The sequence below is a fragment of the Lycorma delicatula genome, chromosome 6 (assembly GCF_047948215.1).
Source record: "Lycorma delicatula isolate Av1 chromosome 6, ASM4794821v1, whole genome shotgun sequence".
In the NCBI taxonomy this organism is placed as follows: domain Eukaryota; kingdom Metazoa; phylum Arthropoda; class Insecta; order Hemiptera; family Fulgoridae; genus Lycorma; species Lycorma delicatula.
Window position 1 is genome coordinate 161,463,868 of NC_134460.1, and position 20,097 is coordinate 161,483,964.

At 32.0% G+C, this 20,097-nt stretch overlaps 1 protein-coding gene and 1 long non-coding RNA gene across 4 annotated transcripts in view; one reads left to right on the forward strand and one right to left on the reverse strand.

Moving 5' to 3' along the window:
- LOC142326424 (uncharacterized) overlaps nucleotides 1-20,097 on the reverse strand; it is a 77,729-nt gene that overhangs the window by 3,353 nt on the left and 54,279 nt on the right. The window contains exons 14-17 of one of the 3 annotated variants that reach the window (XM_075368916.1): nucleotides 13,791-14,012; nucleotides 10,122-10,277; nucleotides 7,316-7,697; nucleotides 1,727-1,923 (exon numbers count right to left, since the gene is read on the reverse strand). In XM_075368916.1, the coding sequence (XP_075225031.1) occupies nucleotides 1,727-1,923; nucleotides 7,316-7,697; nucleotides 10,122-10,277; nucleotides 13,791-14,012 (957 nt within the window). The remainder of the gene's footprint in view (nucleotides 1-1,726; nucleotides 1,924-7,315; nucleotides 7,698-10,121; nucleotides 10,278-13,790; nucleotides 14,013-20,097) is intronic. The other 2 variants (XM_075368917.1, XM_075368918.1) reach the window with 2 other exon arrangements.
- LOC142326426 (uncharacterized) overlaps nucleotides 11,980-20,097 on the forward strand; it is a 48,895-nt gene continuing 40,777 nt past the window's right edge. The window contains exon 1 of the long non-coding RNA XR_012756781.1: nucleotides 11,980-12,422. This is a non-coding gene — a long non-coding RNA (uncharacterized LOC142326426). The remainder of the gene's footprint in view (nucleotides 12,423-20,097) is intronic.

Here is a 20,097-nt window from a genome sequence, read left to right on the forward strand (position 1 = left end):
CTAAAAGCTATAAAAATTATTTCCTGTAGATAACCAATGTGAACATTTGTAGTTCCCTAACATGCTGTTTTCATATGTTAATGATTGATGGCAATGGCACATTACTTCTGTCAATGTAAATTAGCAAGTGATTAGCCTACATTCACCTCTGACTGGGGTTTACCATATAGATTGCATAACCAAGATAATCCTTATCTACAACCTGTCTGAAAATTCCAAAGATATGAAATGTGGGAGGACATTTTCCAATATAAAAATTGGGAAGACAAAGGTTAATTTTTGACCTTAAAGAAGGATCATAGCTTTAACATATAATACATGAATGCAGATGATTTGTTATGTATGTTTGCCATATGAGTTCACACAGTACAGAGATTCATGAAGGCTCCAGAAATTCTCAAGCCAATCTGTACAGTTCAGAAAAATTTTAATTCATTTGTCCACATCCTTATTTTATTACATTGCACGCTCAATGACTTATTTTAAAGCGGAGATTTTTGCAGAGAAAGAATTGTAAAGCTTATGCATATTATGATAAGTGCCTCAATTTAAATGGCAATTATGTAGAAAAATAGTTTCAAATGTGTATAATATTTTTTTTTTATTTGGTTGGTTTTTTATTTCAAAATGTATGTTACTTTCTGGACAGCCCTTGTATTAAATCAAGACAATGATTTTACCAAAGAGAGTACAAGGAGAGAATTTTTAAAAATGTATTTGTTTAAATAATGAATGTAATTTATATAGTTATGATTGAGAATTAGAATTCATAAATGGTTTCCTAGAAGATTTACCAAAATGTGGAGGGTTGCAATTTAAACTAAATTATCTTATCATATATTACATATTAATCAAAGTGCACCATTCATAATTGTTATTTATTAAATTTACTCCTAAGAAGAAGAAGAAGAGAAGTATTCATTTAAAAAAAGGTATTAGAATTATGAGTACAAGTGTATTTATTAATTATTTAAAATTATTTTAATTTACGTAGTTTATACAAAACTTCCAGGGCTGAGGCTACAAAAATAAAAATAAAAAAAATTTATTCATATTTTAAGTTCTACCCTACAATGTGACAACATTTAGATCACTTTTGTAGGGTGCTTGTAACACTCTATGGACATACTCCTCCCCCTTCATTGGCTCAACTTTAAAAAATAGAAAATAATCTGTAAGGGTTGTACCAAATCTGTCACATGTCGTTTAGCCAAAGACTGCTGTACAATGATGGCTATGTTACCTGGACATTGTCATGAAGCAGAAATTGGTCCTTGATTTTGTGAAAATGCAGTGGCACACAATGAATTCATTTCAATAAACAATTCTAGGCATCTTGGTAGACAGTAGTAACAAATAACACACATTAGATGACAATCAGTAATTCACACACAGGTTTGATGATGTTTCGCTACAGCAGGTTACCCCTCCCCCTCCCCAGTTGTCTTCTAATAATATCTGACCAACATGAAAAAGAGCAAACCACTCTAACAAGACATAGCTTCATCACCATGTGCTTGTTTTATTGTTTCTGTAGCACTTTTATTCAGCAATAAACAAGACTAGGTTTGCTAGTTTTATTTTTTTTAAATCTGACAGTAGGCACAAAAATACATTCACAACTTCTCTCAAGTAACAACCTCACCCGGAGACTGCACTAATAGTTTTGTTTTTATAGTCTTAGTCCTGGAATATTTTCTACAGATTGTGTACAACAATATATTACCTGTATTCTATTTTGTGCTAAGAACAGCCTCTTAAGTTTACTGCATTTTTTTAAGAATTTCAGGCTTCTTAGACTATTACTTTCTAAGTACAATTCAGATATTACTGTAGCAACATCTTCAAAATCTTCTGCTGAAATGTTGCTAATTTTATTCTTATCTAATACTAGACATCGTAATTTTTTCATACCGATTAATCCTAATGACAAATACAGTAATTAATATTTATTTATTTATTGATAACAGGTTACAAAAGTAATATACAATAAATATTTCTTCAATCAGATTTCCAGTTACTGTCAGGGTCTAGTCTGGTTGTGTGTGTATAGGTAAATGTAATTACTGCTACCGGCTTGCCAGTTTTGACATAACTGCAGATGTAGTGCAGTGTATAAGTGTATATGTACCGGTAAACATATAATCTGGAACAGACTCAGGTCAACTGCTTCTGAGGTGGATGGTTAATAGAAACAAAGAACAGTTAATACAAAGCAAAGAACACTATTACCCACACAGTCTACCATTCAGATCCATATAAAAGCACCTGCCTTTACAAGGATTCAAATCTTAGGAACTCTTGACTTAAAAACTCAGCTAATTTTGTGACGAGTTTAAACACGTTAACTAACGCAGTGGGTTAGTAAGTAATATACAGTATAGCATATATCAATCATATACTGCAGATATCGATATTATCTGTATGCAGCATGTATACAACCTTAAAACTAGTTACAAATTTGATAATTATTTATTCATATGCTAAGTTTAATTAGTAGTATTTACTCAATATATATACCTTTAAGCAATGCTAATTATATAAATTCTTTGATTTCCATAGTTTTTATATTTATAAAAACTTATTCTTTAATTTTATTTTAAAGTTTTTTGTTGCTGTATTTTTAAAGCTTTGAGAAAGCTTGTTGAAATATTTATAAGCAATAAATTTGTGATTTTTTTTTTGCCAATTTCATTATTGAGTTTGGGTAACTGTAAATTATTATTTATTTTGCTACTAACACTTCAATAAAAATGTACTTTCAATTTACTGTAATGATGACTAATAGATTCTAAAACATACCTTTTTTCTCAAGTTCAACGGTATTTCTTTTTTATTTTTATCTTACTCTTAAAGACTATTTTAATCATTTTTTCATGCATTATTTTGATAAGTTCATAAACTGTTTTATTTACAGAACCCCATGCTAAAATTCCCTATGTTACAATATAAACCGTACATAATTTTTGTAATCTTCCTAGAATGTAGGTAATGTATCTAAGATTTGTATGTGATAGTTCCATATAATATTTGAGTCGATTATAATGCCTTACTATTTGGTATTATTATATCTTTTAATTAATTCATTATCTATATTAATGGTAAAAGTATTTGGTGCAGAATCGCAGTGGTTAGAGAATGTTATAAAGTGTTTTGTTAATTTGTAAGGCTAGGAAATTATAATTTAACCAATATTTTATGCATAATAGACTTTCATTCAAAAAATACTTCAACAAAAATATTTCTATCATAAACAGAAAAATAAAATAAATTTGATATTGAAAAGTACAAATATGAGAATTTTTTATTGACCAGGCCAAAAAATATGGTTGATCAAATGTAAGTTTAGAATTACATGAAGGAAGACCTTACACCATTCCCTTCTTTTTAAGGAACGCTTCTCTTCTTATTATTACTCAATTTTGTTTTAGTACATAAATTTTGTTTTGTTATTAAAACAAAATTGATATACTTAAAATAGTTTTTAACTAATTGAACACAAGCACGGTCCTATTAAGATGCAATCAAAAAATCAATCTATTATGTTTCATAATATTGTAGTAACGGATCAACCAAATAATTAACAATATCTCAGCAATTTAGATGAGACATTGTTTATAATATGGCTGTTGAATTCAGGAATAATTTTTGTTAAAAATATGTTTAAATCTTGCCTAATCCTATTAAATGCTTACCTTCACACACGAAAATGTGTTTTTAATGATTAAAACTATCATGTTTATACTCATTAACTATCTATATATATATTTTCCTTTCTTGCATCTTGTCCCTCTTCTGAAAATAATCCTGGACTCAGTTAAATTACAAAACTCTTTCCCTCTTCTCAGTTGTTTTGCACTCATCACAGTATAAGACAGACAGCATCAAATAATATGCAGTAGTTGAGTGAGATTGTATTCTTGTTACTAGGCTATTATATCGCTTCTTCCACACAAATAAAAACTCAAATGGGAAGGTACTTCTTTCTCTGTAGAAACTTCCCTTTCCTCACTTTCTACTCTAATTATAGCTACTTTACAATACTATTACAATATACTATATTAAAATACTATTTCTTTCACCATCTACAAAAGTTATGTATATATTGTTTTATTTATTTTCTTTCTACCTCCCCTTCTAACATAATTCAACGGCTAAGTTTTATCTTATGTTCCCAAATTCTTGTGAAATTATATCAGCCTTTATCTAGTAAACAATAAGTTAGTTGATTTAATAATTTGAAAGAAAGAGTTATTAAAACCACAGTGCAGTATGTCCCTCACTTAACTTCTCTCTCTCTCTCTCTCTCTCTTTCTGTCTTTATTTAGTAAATAATGTACTAATGTTTTTATATTGACATCTGAGACTACTTCTCTAGTTTCTAAATTTTGCATGTTAATTTGCAAAGTGAATTCTATCATACTTCTCCCAACAGAGTAATTCAGAAGTATACTGTAAACTCTTTCTGTTTATTATTTCAAAATACTGTCAAATTCAGATCATACTACAGTCTCCTCTGACATCAATTTTTTCTCCTACAGCATAGATAATTTTTCTGGTGCTGTATAGTCCTACAAATTCCTATCATCTATTAATTATCTTTCTCTCAGTAACACCAATCTTACATCTTGAACGCTTTATTACATTAGGCTTCATTTCCCACAACTTTCTTTCTGTTTGCTTTATTATGTTGTCTATGTTCTTTCAACCAGTCTTCCCTATGCTATTTTGAGTCAATATAATTTCTCTGCTTTATCATTTTTGGTATTCTTATACTTTCTGTGTACATTGATCAATTCTAATGATTTTCCATATTTTATCTTTCTAGCCGAGATCATTTTTCTGTGTTAATTATTTCTTCATGAATTTTACTTTTATTTTTGTGGTAATTTCTAGACCTAACCTGTTCGTTCTGTTTCTTATTTTCATTTTCTCTCCTTTGTTTAATTCTTTGTTCACACCTTTTACTTTAGTTTCTTCAAATTTAACCCATTAAAATCTGTTTGAATATCAGAATAACTGTTCCTGGATATGTTTTACGCTAAATAATTTGGTTTTGAAATTTCTGCTTAACCATTACATAACAGTCTATTAGTTATCTTCCTTTTATCATTTAGTATTTATTATCCATTTTACATTTTTAAAAGGATTGTTTGCAATTACTAGTTTATATTTGTTGCAAAATTCTGAAAGTTTACTTCCTCATTCGTTTCTTTCACTCAGCCTGTACTTTCAAACTGTGTTTCTTCCTCCTATTTTTTTCTACATTGGCATTTTAGTTTTCATCAGTATAAAACAGTTTTCTCTTTTTACATCTTTGATTAGACATTGTAATCATAGTATGATTAGAACTCATTATTTCTTCATCTTCTTCTAAGAATGTGGCTTATAAATTACACTATTTGTTTTAGGCTTAATTACCTTGAACACAATTACTTAATCGTCTGTTGTTGAGAAGAAAGGAACATTAAAGATCCTGATTTCAATATGAGTGTGTACCTTTTAAGAATAAAGAAACTAAGAATAGATTTAATTTTCTTATTTGTTGATATAGTATTTAAATTATTAATCTACTGTTATTATGAGTCGCACCAATCATATTTTTATCTAATAGGCAATTTTATAGAGAAAATAACTTTAAAAATAAGAATTAATTCAGGACACTAGATGCTTTCTACATAGCTTTTACAGAACGTGTTTGTAAATTTTAACAACTGTATTGTTCTTTTCATTGAAAATTCAATTTCCTTAGAAATGGGAATAGTGAAGGTTTTTTTTTTTCCTTTTAGAAACAATATATTTAGGTTAAGGGATATTAAAGAAACTTGTTAAATAAGGCGACAATAATAATACAGAAATTATCTGATTGAAGAAACAAATGTCATGTGGATGTAGATATGTACTATGAAAATGTGGGAGAAAATGATAGTTTGTAATTATAGCATTGAGAAATTAAAATTATCTTTACAGATTATAATATAATACTATTTCTCCTCTTTGTAGGTGACACAATTGGATCTAAATCTAAACATAATTATTTAAAATGACGAAAATTCTAGTATTTACCTCATAAGATGTCTTCATTAAACACAATATGTGTGTATATTTTAAATAATTACTATGGACTTAAATCACAGATTTATTATTTTATTATTTATATATGGATATTCAGAAATGCTCTAATCAAGATTTTACCACAGTTTCTCTTGATCCATCCAAGCAAATGTAGGAGCAGTTTCTTTTTTTATTTATCCATTCCTGACATGAACTGCATAATATATATATATATTTATATAGTTATATTTATTAAATTAAATTTTGGACTGAAAATTAAACAACTGAAATTTAATTTTTACTTCTTGAAAATAGAAATTTCTGGTCAATTTCTTTTTTTTCATAAATCTATTAGCATATAAAATCATTATTCATTCATCCAGAATCTAAAATTATTGTAATTTTTGTTTTTAAAAAATCTCATGTTTTCAACACATGACTTCCTTGTACGCCTTATTAAATTACACATACACATTTTTTTTTTTTAATGAAATGTGCATAAAATTTTATTTCATTAATAACTTGAATTATTACTTATCAAAACTTTTTACAATCAGTGGTTAATAATTTTATTAATAAATCAATATATTTAAATTAAAAAAATAGTTAAAAAAATAAATGAAAAGTCTGATTATAAAGTCTTATAACAATGGAACCAATGAAAATAAGGACCACTCTTATGATATATTGTTGAAAAGCTCTCAATGAGGGCCTACTACTGCAGTTAAGCAAAAATTGTGCTTTTTTGGACACTTTTTGTTCAGTCGATTGCAGTCAAAAGGGGAGTGCACAATTAGATGTTACAACAGTCCTAAATCCAAAATTTTACATCCAACAGCTAATCATATTTGAGCATGTGAGATACATATGTACAGACATCATGCCAAAACTAGTCAAAAAGGATTCAGGGATAGTCAAAATGAGATGTTAAAAATGGTTTTCCCTATGTCAGTATTCATCATTGTTCTGACATGTCACAAACTCTTTTGACTAAAATTTTTAAATATAACTATTCCAGGAGTTTATTTATTCCCATACTGTTTCTTAACTATTCCATGTTAGACCTGTAAGCTTTGTACAGTTCAACAAATAAAACCAGTTCATAGTACAAAATATCATTTTTACACTTAAATACTGCAATGTCTACATCCTTCCATAAATCTGTCTTTGTAGTTCATATGCATTCTAGCATTCCATTGGAGATTCAATTACCAAATTTTAAATTAAAATAGCATTATATTAATATAACTGAACCATTTACCTTGTAAAGATGTTATTTCATTATCTTGCAACATTAATGTATTTAATTTCGGAAAACTTTGTAATTGTAAAGGTAGTAATGACGTTATGCGATTGGAATGAAGTGAGAGTACTTCCAGATTTGGGTAAAATGAATGCTTGGAATTTTTTTTTAGAACTTTACCATCACCACTCATTTCTACTGCCGTTTTAGCACCTTCATGTTTTTCAGTCGAAGACACAGAAGCTGATTTAGGTATTACATCAAATGTTGAGACTCTATTCCATCCTAAATTAAGAACCTTAAGTGAAGGTAAAGAAGCCATCCCTTTTAAACACGTTATACTATTATATTCTAAATCAAGTACTTTAACATTCACCAAGCATTTACCATCTAAATGCACCTGAAATTAAAGACAGTAAAATTATTTTTAACACTAATAAATAATGCGACATCAACAAAGTACTAAAAATTTATATTATTTTAATTATTATTTGTGTTTTACTAAGATGCAATACCTTTTTATAAAAGAACATGAAGAGATGCTTATGATAGTTTGTCAGTTAATTTATATGTTAAGTAGGCATAAGGAAACAACCCACCGGCTTGGTCTAGTGGTGAATGCGTCTTCCCAAATCAGCTGATTTGGAAGTCGAGTGTGTTCCATTGTTCAAGTCCTAGTAAAGTCAGTTATTTTTACACGGATTTGAATATCGTGGATACCGGTGTTCTTTGGTGGTTGGGTTTCAATTAACCTCACATCTCAGGAATGGTCAAACTGAGACTGTGCAAGCCTACCCTTCATTTACACTCATACGTATCATCCTCTGAAGTATTATCTGAAAGGTAATTACCAGAGGCTAAACAGGAAAAAGAAAGGCATAAGGAAACAGAAGGTACTGTAATTCCATATTTGGCTGGAAAATGTTTAATAAATATTTGTTTTTATTCTGGTAGATACAAAGTAATTAATAAAATAAAACCGATACTCCATGTTAAAGCAGAAGAGGAATGTGGACTAGAGTCCAGGTAGGAAAAATGAAATTTTTGAAAAGTAAATCGAGCAAAACATAATTAAACAAAAATGAAAAACATTAAAATATGTCAAATCATAAAAAGTACAAATATAACAAAAAAATTAGAAAATCAGGTGGCTTGAACACATCGAGATGATTACACAGCCATAAGTATTACCTAAGAATGTTAGGTAAAAAGAGACAGAAGATCGAGAGATCAAAGTGGAATTACAATATCAAAAGTGGAAATAAATTTATTTATTGAAACTGCCAGTTGAATGGTTAAAAGATATCATCCTTATGAATGAATTGAACATATGGATAAGTGAGGAGACTGCAGGTGTAGATAAGTGTGAGGACTACCTGAAGTTACGCTGTGTTAACTTGTGCCCTGATTGATATCAGAAAAAATAATAAAGAGAAAGTGGAATTTGATCTTTGCCATGGGACAGATGATCAAGAAGAGCAAGGAAATCTGGTAAAGACCAGAAAAATATGAATGAAACCTACAAATAGTGTCCTTTGTAGGTAAATATGAGTGACATTATGGAGGAAAGGAGTGTCTCAATAAATTATAAAAATCTTTAAAGGATAATAAGATAAAACCGGACTAAGATGAGGTAATAGACTCTCGTATTTGTTATTTTATCATTTTTACAGATGAAATCAATTAGTATGTAGAGAAGTAACAGGGAGACAGAAGCATGATATTGGTTACTTTGGGAAAAAATGTATTCAAAAAGGAATGATTGGCATGTAAGAGGCAATCTGGAAATATAAAATAGGTACTGGAAATTGTTAAAACCCGTGAAATATCTGAGGATGGCAAGAGGATTTTATCAAAGGATTAGAAGTTAATTATAGATGTGTACCAACTAAGTGTAAAAAAAAGCAGTAAAATATAGGTAATTGAAATGAAGTTTTTAAGAAGCACAATAGTAAAGACAAGAATAGATTTACCGAAAAACACTAATAAAATAACACTTGGGTTGTAGAACAGTACAAGTGAGAATTGAACAGTAGATTAACACTGTTCAGGTGCTTACAGATACATTGAGTGGAAAAGCAATATGAAATATTTAACTTAAAAATAATAGGAAGAAGACCAAGAAAAAATTATTAGATTGTGTAAAGAAAGATCTGAAAAAGAAAACATAGAAAACCTGTGATTGGCCTATTCAGTTTTACAACAATATTAAGAGACAATAATTTAATAATATTTACCTGATTTAAAATCTTCCTTTCCTTTCTAATTTACTGCAAGAAATTCACTAAATTAAAATTAATATGAGTCTGAAAAAATATAGGTTTAAACTTATTGAATTTAAAATAAATAGGCTATCCACCATAGTAATTATTTTTTGCAATTATAAAGCTAAATCATTTTCATAATAGAATGGTTAAAAGAATTTTTTTATAATCTATTTATACAGCAACAACAGGCTAGTGAAAATATGAAATTCACAATTTTTATTTTATTTTGTAGAATAACAAGAGAAAGTTACTTGAAATAAGTAATGTAAAGCTAAACAAAAATGCATGTGACACATAGGTTGTAAGCAAACACCTGTTTACAATAAAAAAAGTTTAAAAAACCTAATTTACTCACTATCTGAATTTATTCAGAAATACACAAACAATTTAATTTTCATACTTTAGAAAAAACTGTGTTTGTATTTTATCATGCCCAGCCAATAAATTAAATGAGTATTTAGTTTTATCAGCTATAAATATATTTTTTATGCACAGTAAAATACATTTTAATAAATTTCATATTCTACTAGCAATAATGTTTTAATTTAAATGCTTACAGCTTTAATACTGCATTTCGATAGCACAAGTCTTGTTATATGAGGCAACTGTATTCCTCTGTATTCTTTGAGTAAATAATCCGGATCGATAACACCAGATAATTCTTCCATCGCCATAGCTTCTTCTTCTTCCTTGACTTTAGCACCATTTATAAACTGAGAACAGCAGATGATCTCAGTATAAGATACAGTTAAAATTATGCATTATTTTTGGCTAATTGCAGTAGCATTCACTAGCAACTAAATATTAATGGTACACAACCGATCAAAATATCGATCGCATCTGACATTGTTTTAACTTCAATGACCTCTGAGTGAGAACTGGTTTAAAAAGCATGTATTCATCTATCTGTATTTAATTCTACTTCACATCCTTTTTATTTTTCTAGATGTTTACTGCCTTACTCTACCCTACAATAATATCTGTAATGCGGGTATACTTGCGCACACAATTTTTTCTCTTGCTGATCACTTGAAATTATATAGAATTAAATCTTTAAGAATTGAAATTTTTTAATCTAAAAATCAATGTACTTGTCAACGAAGTACTAAAAATTAGAACTTGCAATGATACTCCTAACAGGGCACTTTTAATAATTAAAAGTACATTGTGTTAGGAGTATCATTACAAGTTCATTGTTATACCTAATATTTTAACAATTTTGTTTGAACGTTGAAATTTACTCAGTTAATTTCTAATATTTAAAGTTATATTTATAATAATTATATTAATTTGATCAATCAAAGCACTTTCGCGAATTTCTAGCATCATCCTACTTATTAAAATAAGTGTCATCCTACTTTATATTTTATTCTATATTTAGGTTGATCAAATTAATATAATTTTCTACATTATTACAGAAGAATATGATTCTTAAAAGAATTAACTTTAGAAAAATATTTTATAATATCTGGTATATCAAACATAGAAGTAAATAAAATCATCTAATGGCTAATTAAATAAGATATAAGTAATGTTTTAAAATAAAATCTGAGAAAAACAAATCAAACTGAAATAAAAATATATAGAAACTTCTAAATAAATTTACAGTTAACAAAAAAAAAAAAACACTATTGGGGTAAAATTAACGTTAAAATATGTGTGATTCTAGGACTCGGCTAATAAAGACGAATTTATTTAGTTATATTATTGACAGACATGTTATTTAAAAATTAAACTTTTTAATTTTTCAAGAAATTTATGTCATTTACTACGACATGACCCATAGCAACGTTTTTGATGGCATCCTCCTCCTGTGTGGAATATGACATGTGTAATAATTTTTTTTTCGCATCTTTGGTGGATGAAGAAACAAACAACTTGTTTCCGCATATGACTACGCCATCAAGGAAGTATGACAGCAATAATAAAATTGTCTAACATGTGCTCATGAAAGAAGGAATTAATTAAGGAAAGGACAGACAACCCACAAAGAGACTTGTAAGCCTCACAGCAAACGAAATTTACAATTCTGCCAAGGGTCTAGCGCAGATGTGGCCAACATACGGCCCGCATAATCAATTTATGCGGCCCGCGAAAAATTTGTCAATATTAGCATTATTCAGTTGCTTCATATAAGCAGCTGAATAATGGAAAATACGGAAGTTTAAAAATACTTGCCAAGAAATATTTAGTAATCTTCATCTCAACTTATACTTGTGAACGAAATTTTTCTTTAATGAATCTAAACAAGAGTATAACAAATTCCATAATAAAATTTTGTTTACTTAAATAAATCTTTTTTTTATTTTAATATTTTTTTTATTTTTAATATTTCGTTCGGCCAGTGAAAAACGTTTTTTTTCCCAATTCGGCCCGGATACATAAACTGTTGGCCACGCCTGGTCTAGCACATGATATTAGCACATTTCTTTTATAAATAAAACTCTCTTAACTCTCTTGTTTGATTTCCTTAAATTATAATTAATAATTATTGAATATCAATAGTATATCATTAACATTTTATGAATTACTAAGTTTTCACATGAATGTAGTTATTCTGATACTAAGATTTTTGCAAAAAAAAATTTCTAACCTATCTCAATCAGTAGAAAATTGATCTACATTAAGTTCTTTTATTTTAAGCATTTTGTGTTAGTACCTTTAGTTACTGTATAAACTAATTGTTGTCATTCACGTAAAATCATAATTTTTCTTCTACGTCAAGAAACTGCACAATGTTTTACCAGAAGGTACATCAATTTTAGTTTGTGCCAGTAAGTTATTTCCTTTTTTTCTTACATCTTACAAAATCTTCACAACAATGTTTTTGGTTCTGCAAATGCTCAGTTATGAATCAGGTAATTTTAATTTTTTTTCTGTTTAATTATTATTTATTTCTATTAAATTAAATTTTATTGTACAGAAATAGAATAAATGTAAAAGTACTACACTAAACACAAAAAATATAGACACTATTATACTAATAATCAAATCGCACTAAAATCACCTGACTGAAAGCAATAACTATATTATATTTAGACCGCTTGTGTGTATAATGTTGATGATATTAGGTGATACTAATATCGCCTAGCCGAATATTAAATAACATGAGTGCTCAATAGATACAACGGTATATAATTTGTTGATGACAACTTCATTATTATCAGTATTCTGATTTTGACGCATAAACATTACATATATTACTATTCCATACGTTTCCTAAACCTAATGTATATGCCATATTTTCAATTACTACTTTCCTTAAAATCATTTGAATATTACACAAATATAAACAGTACTTTTTATAAGTGTACACATCACCAAAAAATTTGTATCAATGTAAACATTTAATTTAACCAATAACAACATGATGCGCAGTTATCTGGTGACTCCATAATTCAAACTATCTACTCAAAAGAAGGGTGTCTGAGGGGCCGGCCGTTATCAGAATCAGCACAAATGAAAACCGATGAACCTGTGATCACGGACCAACAATTTCCTGTTGCTGTGTAGAACAATTTTTACAAAGATATGGCCATCTGTATTTGTATAAGCAGCACTAAACCTACTTAAGAATGCATATGAACAGGTTCTGTAAGAAAGGAGAGAGCATGAGCAGCTGTATCTGCAAAGGTAAAATTAGGCATCGGTATCTTCAGTATCTATATATGAAAATTTATTATTAGACACAGAACAATAGCTTCTAGTGGCACATAACAATCACTGATTAAATAAAATGTACCTGCCTAAGATTGCCCACTGCAGTAGTTAGTAACTTTTCACCTACACCATTACTTATTTAGACTATTCCTTCTAAATAAATTTAACAATTGCTAAAAGTAACAGAGTACAATAATAAAATGAACATTAATGTCATTACCTAAATTTAGTTCATAATTATTATATACACTCAAGTATTAAGATGGGGTCTGCTGAAACAATAATAGATTTGAGCGATGAAAATTCATATAGAATTGATACAATCTTGTACTTTCCATGTGTAAAGTATATAATGAAAATTAAAATCAGAATTCTTTTTTTATAAGAAATTGTCAGAACAGAGTACATATACTTTGTCATTATAGATAATAAATTCTGTAATAACATTGCTGTAAATACTTCCTAGTAGAATCAATACGAGTGGTTTCATTAAACAATTAATGGAACAGAATAGGGTTTAAAAAATAATGATAATAAAACTTTTATTAAAATTTAAAAATAAATACCTCAAGATGAGTTAAATGATATATAAGAAATAATCTGTAGTGATGATTTTCTACGACCAGATTATAATTAAGTGAAATAGCACGTAATTTATGCAACTTCTTTACTGGCATTATCGACTCTAAGCTAAATAGTCCATTGTGTGCAGCATATAATTCTTCTAAGTTGCAACAGTTCTGCAAGCCCCTCAATGAAGATATGCGATTACAGGATACATCGAGCAGCTGAAGATTAAAGAAATAGTAACATTACAATAAGTTTATCTGCTGAAATTTTTTACTTGAACGATTAAATTACAAAAATTTCTCAGTTATAAACTCACAATTATTTTATACATGTAAATCATTTTCTGTTAATGTTTTAAAATCTGTAGCCCTAGGTTAATCAGTTTTTTATTATTATGACAAAGTTGAATGCAGAAGGATTCAGACTGAGGAATACAGTCATTGTTATATAAAAATATTCTTTCACCCGGTATATATTGAAAAAAAAAAAAGAATTACTTTAGTGTCCTCATAAGACACTAAATATAAATCAATTATAAACATAAATTTAATTCTATTAAAACATTTACTATTATTCATAACTTTTAGTAATTTCTGTGGACCAAAAATTCAAGGGTATCCTATGTTTGACCCAGAATGTTTACAACTAGGATATTTGAAACAAAAAGTATTCTTTTCAGTTAAAACTGTTATAGGTAATGCTTAATCTTAGCAACTTATTTTTGAACGATAATGTCTGTATTTGTCTCACTACACTGCAACTCTGATACTTTCCCTTTAAATATTGTTAAGCTATGGTTCTGTCTTTTCAGTGCAACAATCTTTAAATAAAAGTTCATTTTCATCAAGGTTATTTTACATAACCTTGATGTATCCTTGGAGTACATAACCTTGATCTTTCTCTCCTGATCTCCATAGCGGAAGACACCCACCTTGTGATGACCCCGGTTGCCACACCACCCCTCTGTTCCTAGCCCTAATGGGCTTTACTGAAGATTACCTTTTAGATCCTCTAAACCTGATACACATCACAGTCATCAGTTTGGCCTCATTGTCAGGATGTCACTGATGCTAATGACTTGGTATACATCTCCATCAGTGTATTTACACAACTTACTGTCGCTTTCATATGGCCTCTTCCAACAAAGACCACCTACCATAACTTACACCCTCAAAACTATCAAATTAACCAATTCATGGAAGCGTGATCCCTACGCCTTCCTCCAACACCAAACATTTCACACAAAACTCTTCCCATATCTAATTTCAATTAGACTATGCACTGAGATCATTACTCGATTGAGCCTTTAAACACCAAAAATAGTAAGTAGTAAGTACAACAAAATAACTACTGATCACAACATCCCAACTCCATAGGAGAAGCCTTGTGACGCTTCCGGAACCCCCCCCCCCCCACCGTATTGCTAGCCCTGACGGACTTTAATGGGAGTCGTCTTTCGCCCTCTAACTTTCTACATCATAGTAATAAGCCAGGCCTTTTTGGGATGCCACTGATGTAAATGTTTCTGTGTAGACATTTGCATCTGTGATTTTTAAACTCAGCTTTTGCCTTTGCTGTAGGCCTCGTCCCAAACTACTGATCACAACAATGATAATTGTGGCTACAATTCAATTTACTCAAAGTTTTCTTGATTTACTTAAAAATAAAAAAAAATAGGTTCACTAATTTAATAAGCTTCTAATGAAAACATGCTCTGTCTCTCTGCTCTGGTCCACTTTCAGGAGCGAGCCTGCACCACAGGCCATCAGAGCTCTCCACACATCCATTCTCATCCTATCAGCGAGTATCTCAGCTAACTGAGGCTCAATGCCAAAACACCTATCTTGACAAAGTAAGCATCCATGCAGGCCCCTAGCCATTCAGGTTGCTGTTCTACCTATATATCTATAATAGAATCAGACCCCCCCCCCCCACAGCCAACCTCCACAGATTGTTTATTTCTTTTCTAACCTCATCTCGATTCCCCCCCGAGGGGAGAAGATCCCACCTCATAGCGTGTACGGTCGCTACACCACCCCCTCCGTTCCTAGCCAGTAGTGGCTTTAACGGAGGACATCTTCTCGCCCTCAAACTGATTGTGCACCACAGCTTTCAGTTCAGTCCCCGCAGAGATGCCACCGATGCAGATGCCTCAGAGGGACATCTGCATCGGTAAAGTTCACCCCGAGATAGTTTTATGAGTTTATGCCTTCAGAAAGAAGACAACGGACACCTGCAGCTACCACGTCGCCCTCAGGAACTAAGCTAGAAGCCTAACCGCGGAATGAAGACCCCGCGCCTAGTCCTAACTATTAAAGAGCTAATTACTGAATGTCTCAGATCCGTGCTAACAGCCTCTGTAATAAACATTCCCACTAAAAAGTTTCACACAGCAAATTTAGACCTAGTTCCCTTAAGAACCCCGCTTATTACTCAAAATGAGTTTGTATCTGACTCCGCTCCGGTCTGCCCGGGAGAGGAGAATAAACGCCTACTCCCACACAGCTCCATCTCGGAGTCCCGCGTGACATTCACCATCTTTCGCAAACATTCGTCAAGACGCCCCTGCATACCACCGAAGCGGCACCCAGAGACGCCCCGCCAACAGTGTCGTTAGCTCACAAAATGCCCTCGTCGGAGCGCGACCGCACCCCCGGGCAAGGATAATCGTGCCCGTTGGCAGCGGCCGCAACTCCGCCGACAGCTTAATTCTAATTCAAGGACACCAATTACATCTAACCGAGGCACGCTGCCTTAGCGCCTACCTTCGGTCAATCAACTGTCCAGACGGAACCTAGCCCCACCCGGGTTCCTATCCTAAATCCCTTCAGCCGCCCTGCCCTGGCCACAATCGTCCACTCACTGCGAGTCCTCCAGTTGACTCGCAGATCCAAAAAGGAGTGCACTCTCTCAAGTTCCCTACCAATTCTGGTACGTTCAGCTTCGTACCGGGGACAAGTATATAGGACATGGTCCGCTGTGTCCTCAACTCCGCATTCCGGGCACAACCCGGAATCAACCAACCTGAACCTCGCTAGGCACCCGGGTGGGTGCTCCCGTGTCCATCGCGCTCGACTCATCGCTCGATGAGTAGGAGGAGGACGGCACGGGCTCCTGCTTGCGCTTCCGCCTGGACTTCCTTACTTCCTTACTTCCTGAAAATCTTCCATGACCGAAGATTCCCTATGGTCCTGACTAACTAACGAAATTCTCGCTGTCTTCCTCCTACTATCTGGTTTGGGCAAGCCCACGATGTGACAACTATGTGCAGCGAGTACGGGCAGCTGGAGACCCTTACGTTCTCCTGTCACGCTTTGCATCTTTAGCCGCTACTGGATCGGTTGATCGAAGCACCAGAAGTGCAGCTAAAAACCACTGATTACTGCCCTCGCTCTGATAAGAGCGCAGAAGGACTAAAAGGCTCTGCCTTTTTCCTGTTACAGGGGCTAATGACCAGCAGTCGTTACCACCCTTTTCGCCCCGATGAGGCAGGTACACACCGAATAAACCTCCGCTAATCACTCCGCAGGAAGCCACAAATGATAGTCTAAAAGAATTTGTGCACTGCGAATACACTTCTAACAGCAAGCCTCGATACTGTTGGCGGTACACACTCAACCGACAGCCAAGAAACACCGAAACCAAAGTATATTCTCACTAATTACTCGGCGCACAAAGGGACCGGAGTGATTTTTTCTAACCTCAGAGGTAAATTGGCCTACCTTCTTGGCATCATATGTAATAGCTAGTCATAAGGATATCAATGAGCTTAATACCAGAAATAATGTCAGCCTCTCTCTCGATCATATAAGCACTGATCACAGATAACATTAGGAGATGCAACAAAATATTCCTATTACATTTATACCTCATTCAATGAGCCCAGACAGGTGCAGCATACAGCAATATAATTTCACATACACCCTACTTACAATGAAATTAAGCTCCCAATTGGGATGAACTGCTCTCTGAACACCAAAGAAAGCATGGCAAGCCTATTTGGCAGCATACAGAAAGTACTCCTTGAATTGAAGATTCTCATCAAGGATAATAGCTAGATACTTCTGCAGCAGGACATCATACCTACCCTTTGCTATCTATCTGAGGAGCTAACAAAGAATTAAGCCTAAGTAATATGAATACTATTTGTTTGAGCATACCTCTTTACTACCTTCCAGAAAACTGGTGCAACATTACATTATAACGTTACATTACTGTTATACGCTCTTATATTAATATTACATTACTCTTATATCACCTTAAATGAATAAAGGCTTTAATTTTATCACCACTCTCTCACTATCTTTGCATCAAAGTAGAACAGTTTAAAGTAATTATCACCAGATAAAATTTTATTTTATATTAATGTACTAATTTATTAATATGTAACTAGAATAAAAATGTCATGATTCACATCATTTTTACAAACAAAATCAGTTTGTTTTCATTACAAAATTAACAACCTAAATAGTTGTTTAGTTAGAAAAACTCGCTACTTATGATCAAGCCGAATAACTGATATCGTAAGAATAACCTACAGTCTCACTAAAAGAACTCAAGAGCTAGTGCATAAATAGAAATTCCATTTCATAAATATTCATTCAATAAAGTTCTACAGTCTTAACTAACAGTAATATCATGATTATTGTACTCTACTGTTAAGAACACATGGGAAATTAGCATACAAATTTTGGTGAATGATGACTAACTTAGAGAGCATAGAAGAATGGTATATTGATCAGATTCATAGTGATACATTTAGGGAAGCAATGAAAGCAAGGAACTCAGTGTTTGATTTAAATTAATTATCAATCTCGACCAGCAGTATTTGTTTTCAACTTGTGACAAGGAGTTGAAATAGATTCCAATAAGCATTTAGAAACCTGATTTAATCAGTATATTTTTTCATAGGCTTAGGTAGTTCATTACTGAAAATTGAGAACCCTTGACTGGAAAATAAATATTTCAATGTCAATTTAAGCAACAGCGTTTTCTTATTTGCAGTGATCCTTACAACATTGAAATTATATTACAGGGTGTTTATAAAAGAACTCCTTGGTTTCAAGTTTTATTTAAACTGCTATTTATTTAAACAGCAGTATTTAACAGTAGCAGCAAAATATATACTCATGTAAGTAAAGCATTACTTTTACATGGTATATATTTTGAAAGTGTAAATACTGATTTTTTTTTTTGGTGTTCAGACTTCAATATGTGCAACATTTGTTGCTCTGCGCATGTCCAGACCAGTAATCCAGCTCTTCCCATGTACTCGCCCCACCATGTCTGGTATAATAGGTGCTATACCGCAACAATCCTCTCCCGTAAGTGGTTAACATCACAGATTTTCTCTGAATAAACCATGTTTTTCACATGCTCCCGCAAAAGGAAATATAGTGGTGGTCATGTCTGTACTCCTTGGTGGCCATGTGATCAGCCCTCCTCTTCCAATCTACCTGTTTTGAAACCAAATGTTTAATACAGCATGGAGACACGGTTGCTGCAATGCAGCAGAGCACCGTCTAGCTGATAAGAAAATTAATTCTTTTTCTTCCTCAGTATCGTCAATCTGTGGAAAGACAAAGTTTGAGAAATCACAGAAAATATCCCCATTAATTGTGCTCTCTACAAAAATGTACGAGCCCACGATACAATCATTCATCAGTCCAATCCAGACACTGATTTTGAGAAAGTTACGCTGATGTTCGATAATTTCATGCGATGGTCTGATCCCCAATTCCTGCAATTGTGTCGATTTACTGACCTGTTAATGAGGAGTGTCATCTCATCTGAAAACATCGTACTTTTCAGGTAGTCCTCATTTTCATTAATGTAAGCACTAAAGCTGCAAACTACAATCTTTTCACTTTGTCATCGGGTTTGATTTCATGTAAAAGTTGTATCTTATGTACACATAGTCTAAGCCTCTTAAGCACCACTTTGTACACTGTAGAATAAGGTATTCGTAACTCTAAACTGCACCTTGCTAATGACTTTTTCACGTTACACATACAAGATGCTCTTATCTGTTCCACATTCTCTTAAGATATGGACGGTCTGCCTGGTGACTTCCTTGGACACGTTTTTTCTTTCTCCTGTTTAGCCTCCGGTAACTACAGTTTAGATAATTCTTCAGAGAATGAATGAGGATGATATGTATGAGTGTAGATGAAGTGTAGTCTTGTACATTCTCAGTTCGACCGTTCCTGAGATGTGTGGTTAATTGAAACCCAACCACCAAAGAACACCGGTATCCACGATCTAGTATTCAAATCCATGTAAAAATAACTGTCTTTACTAGGA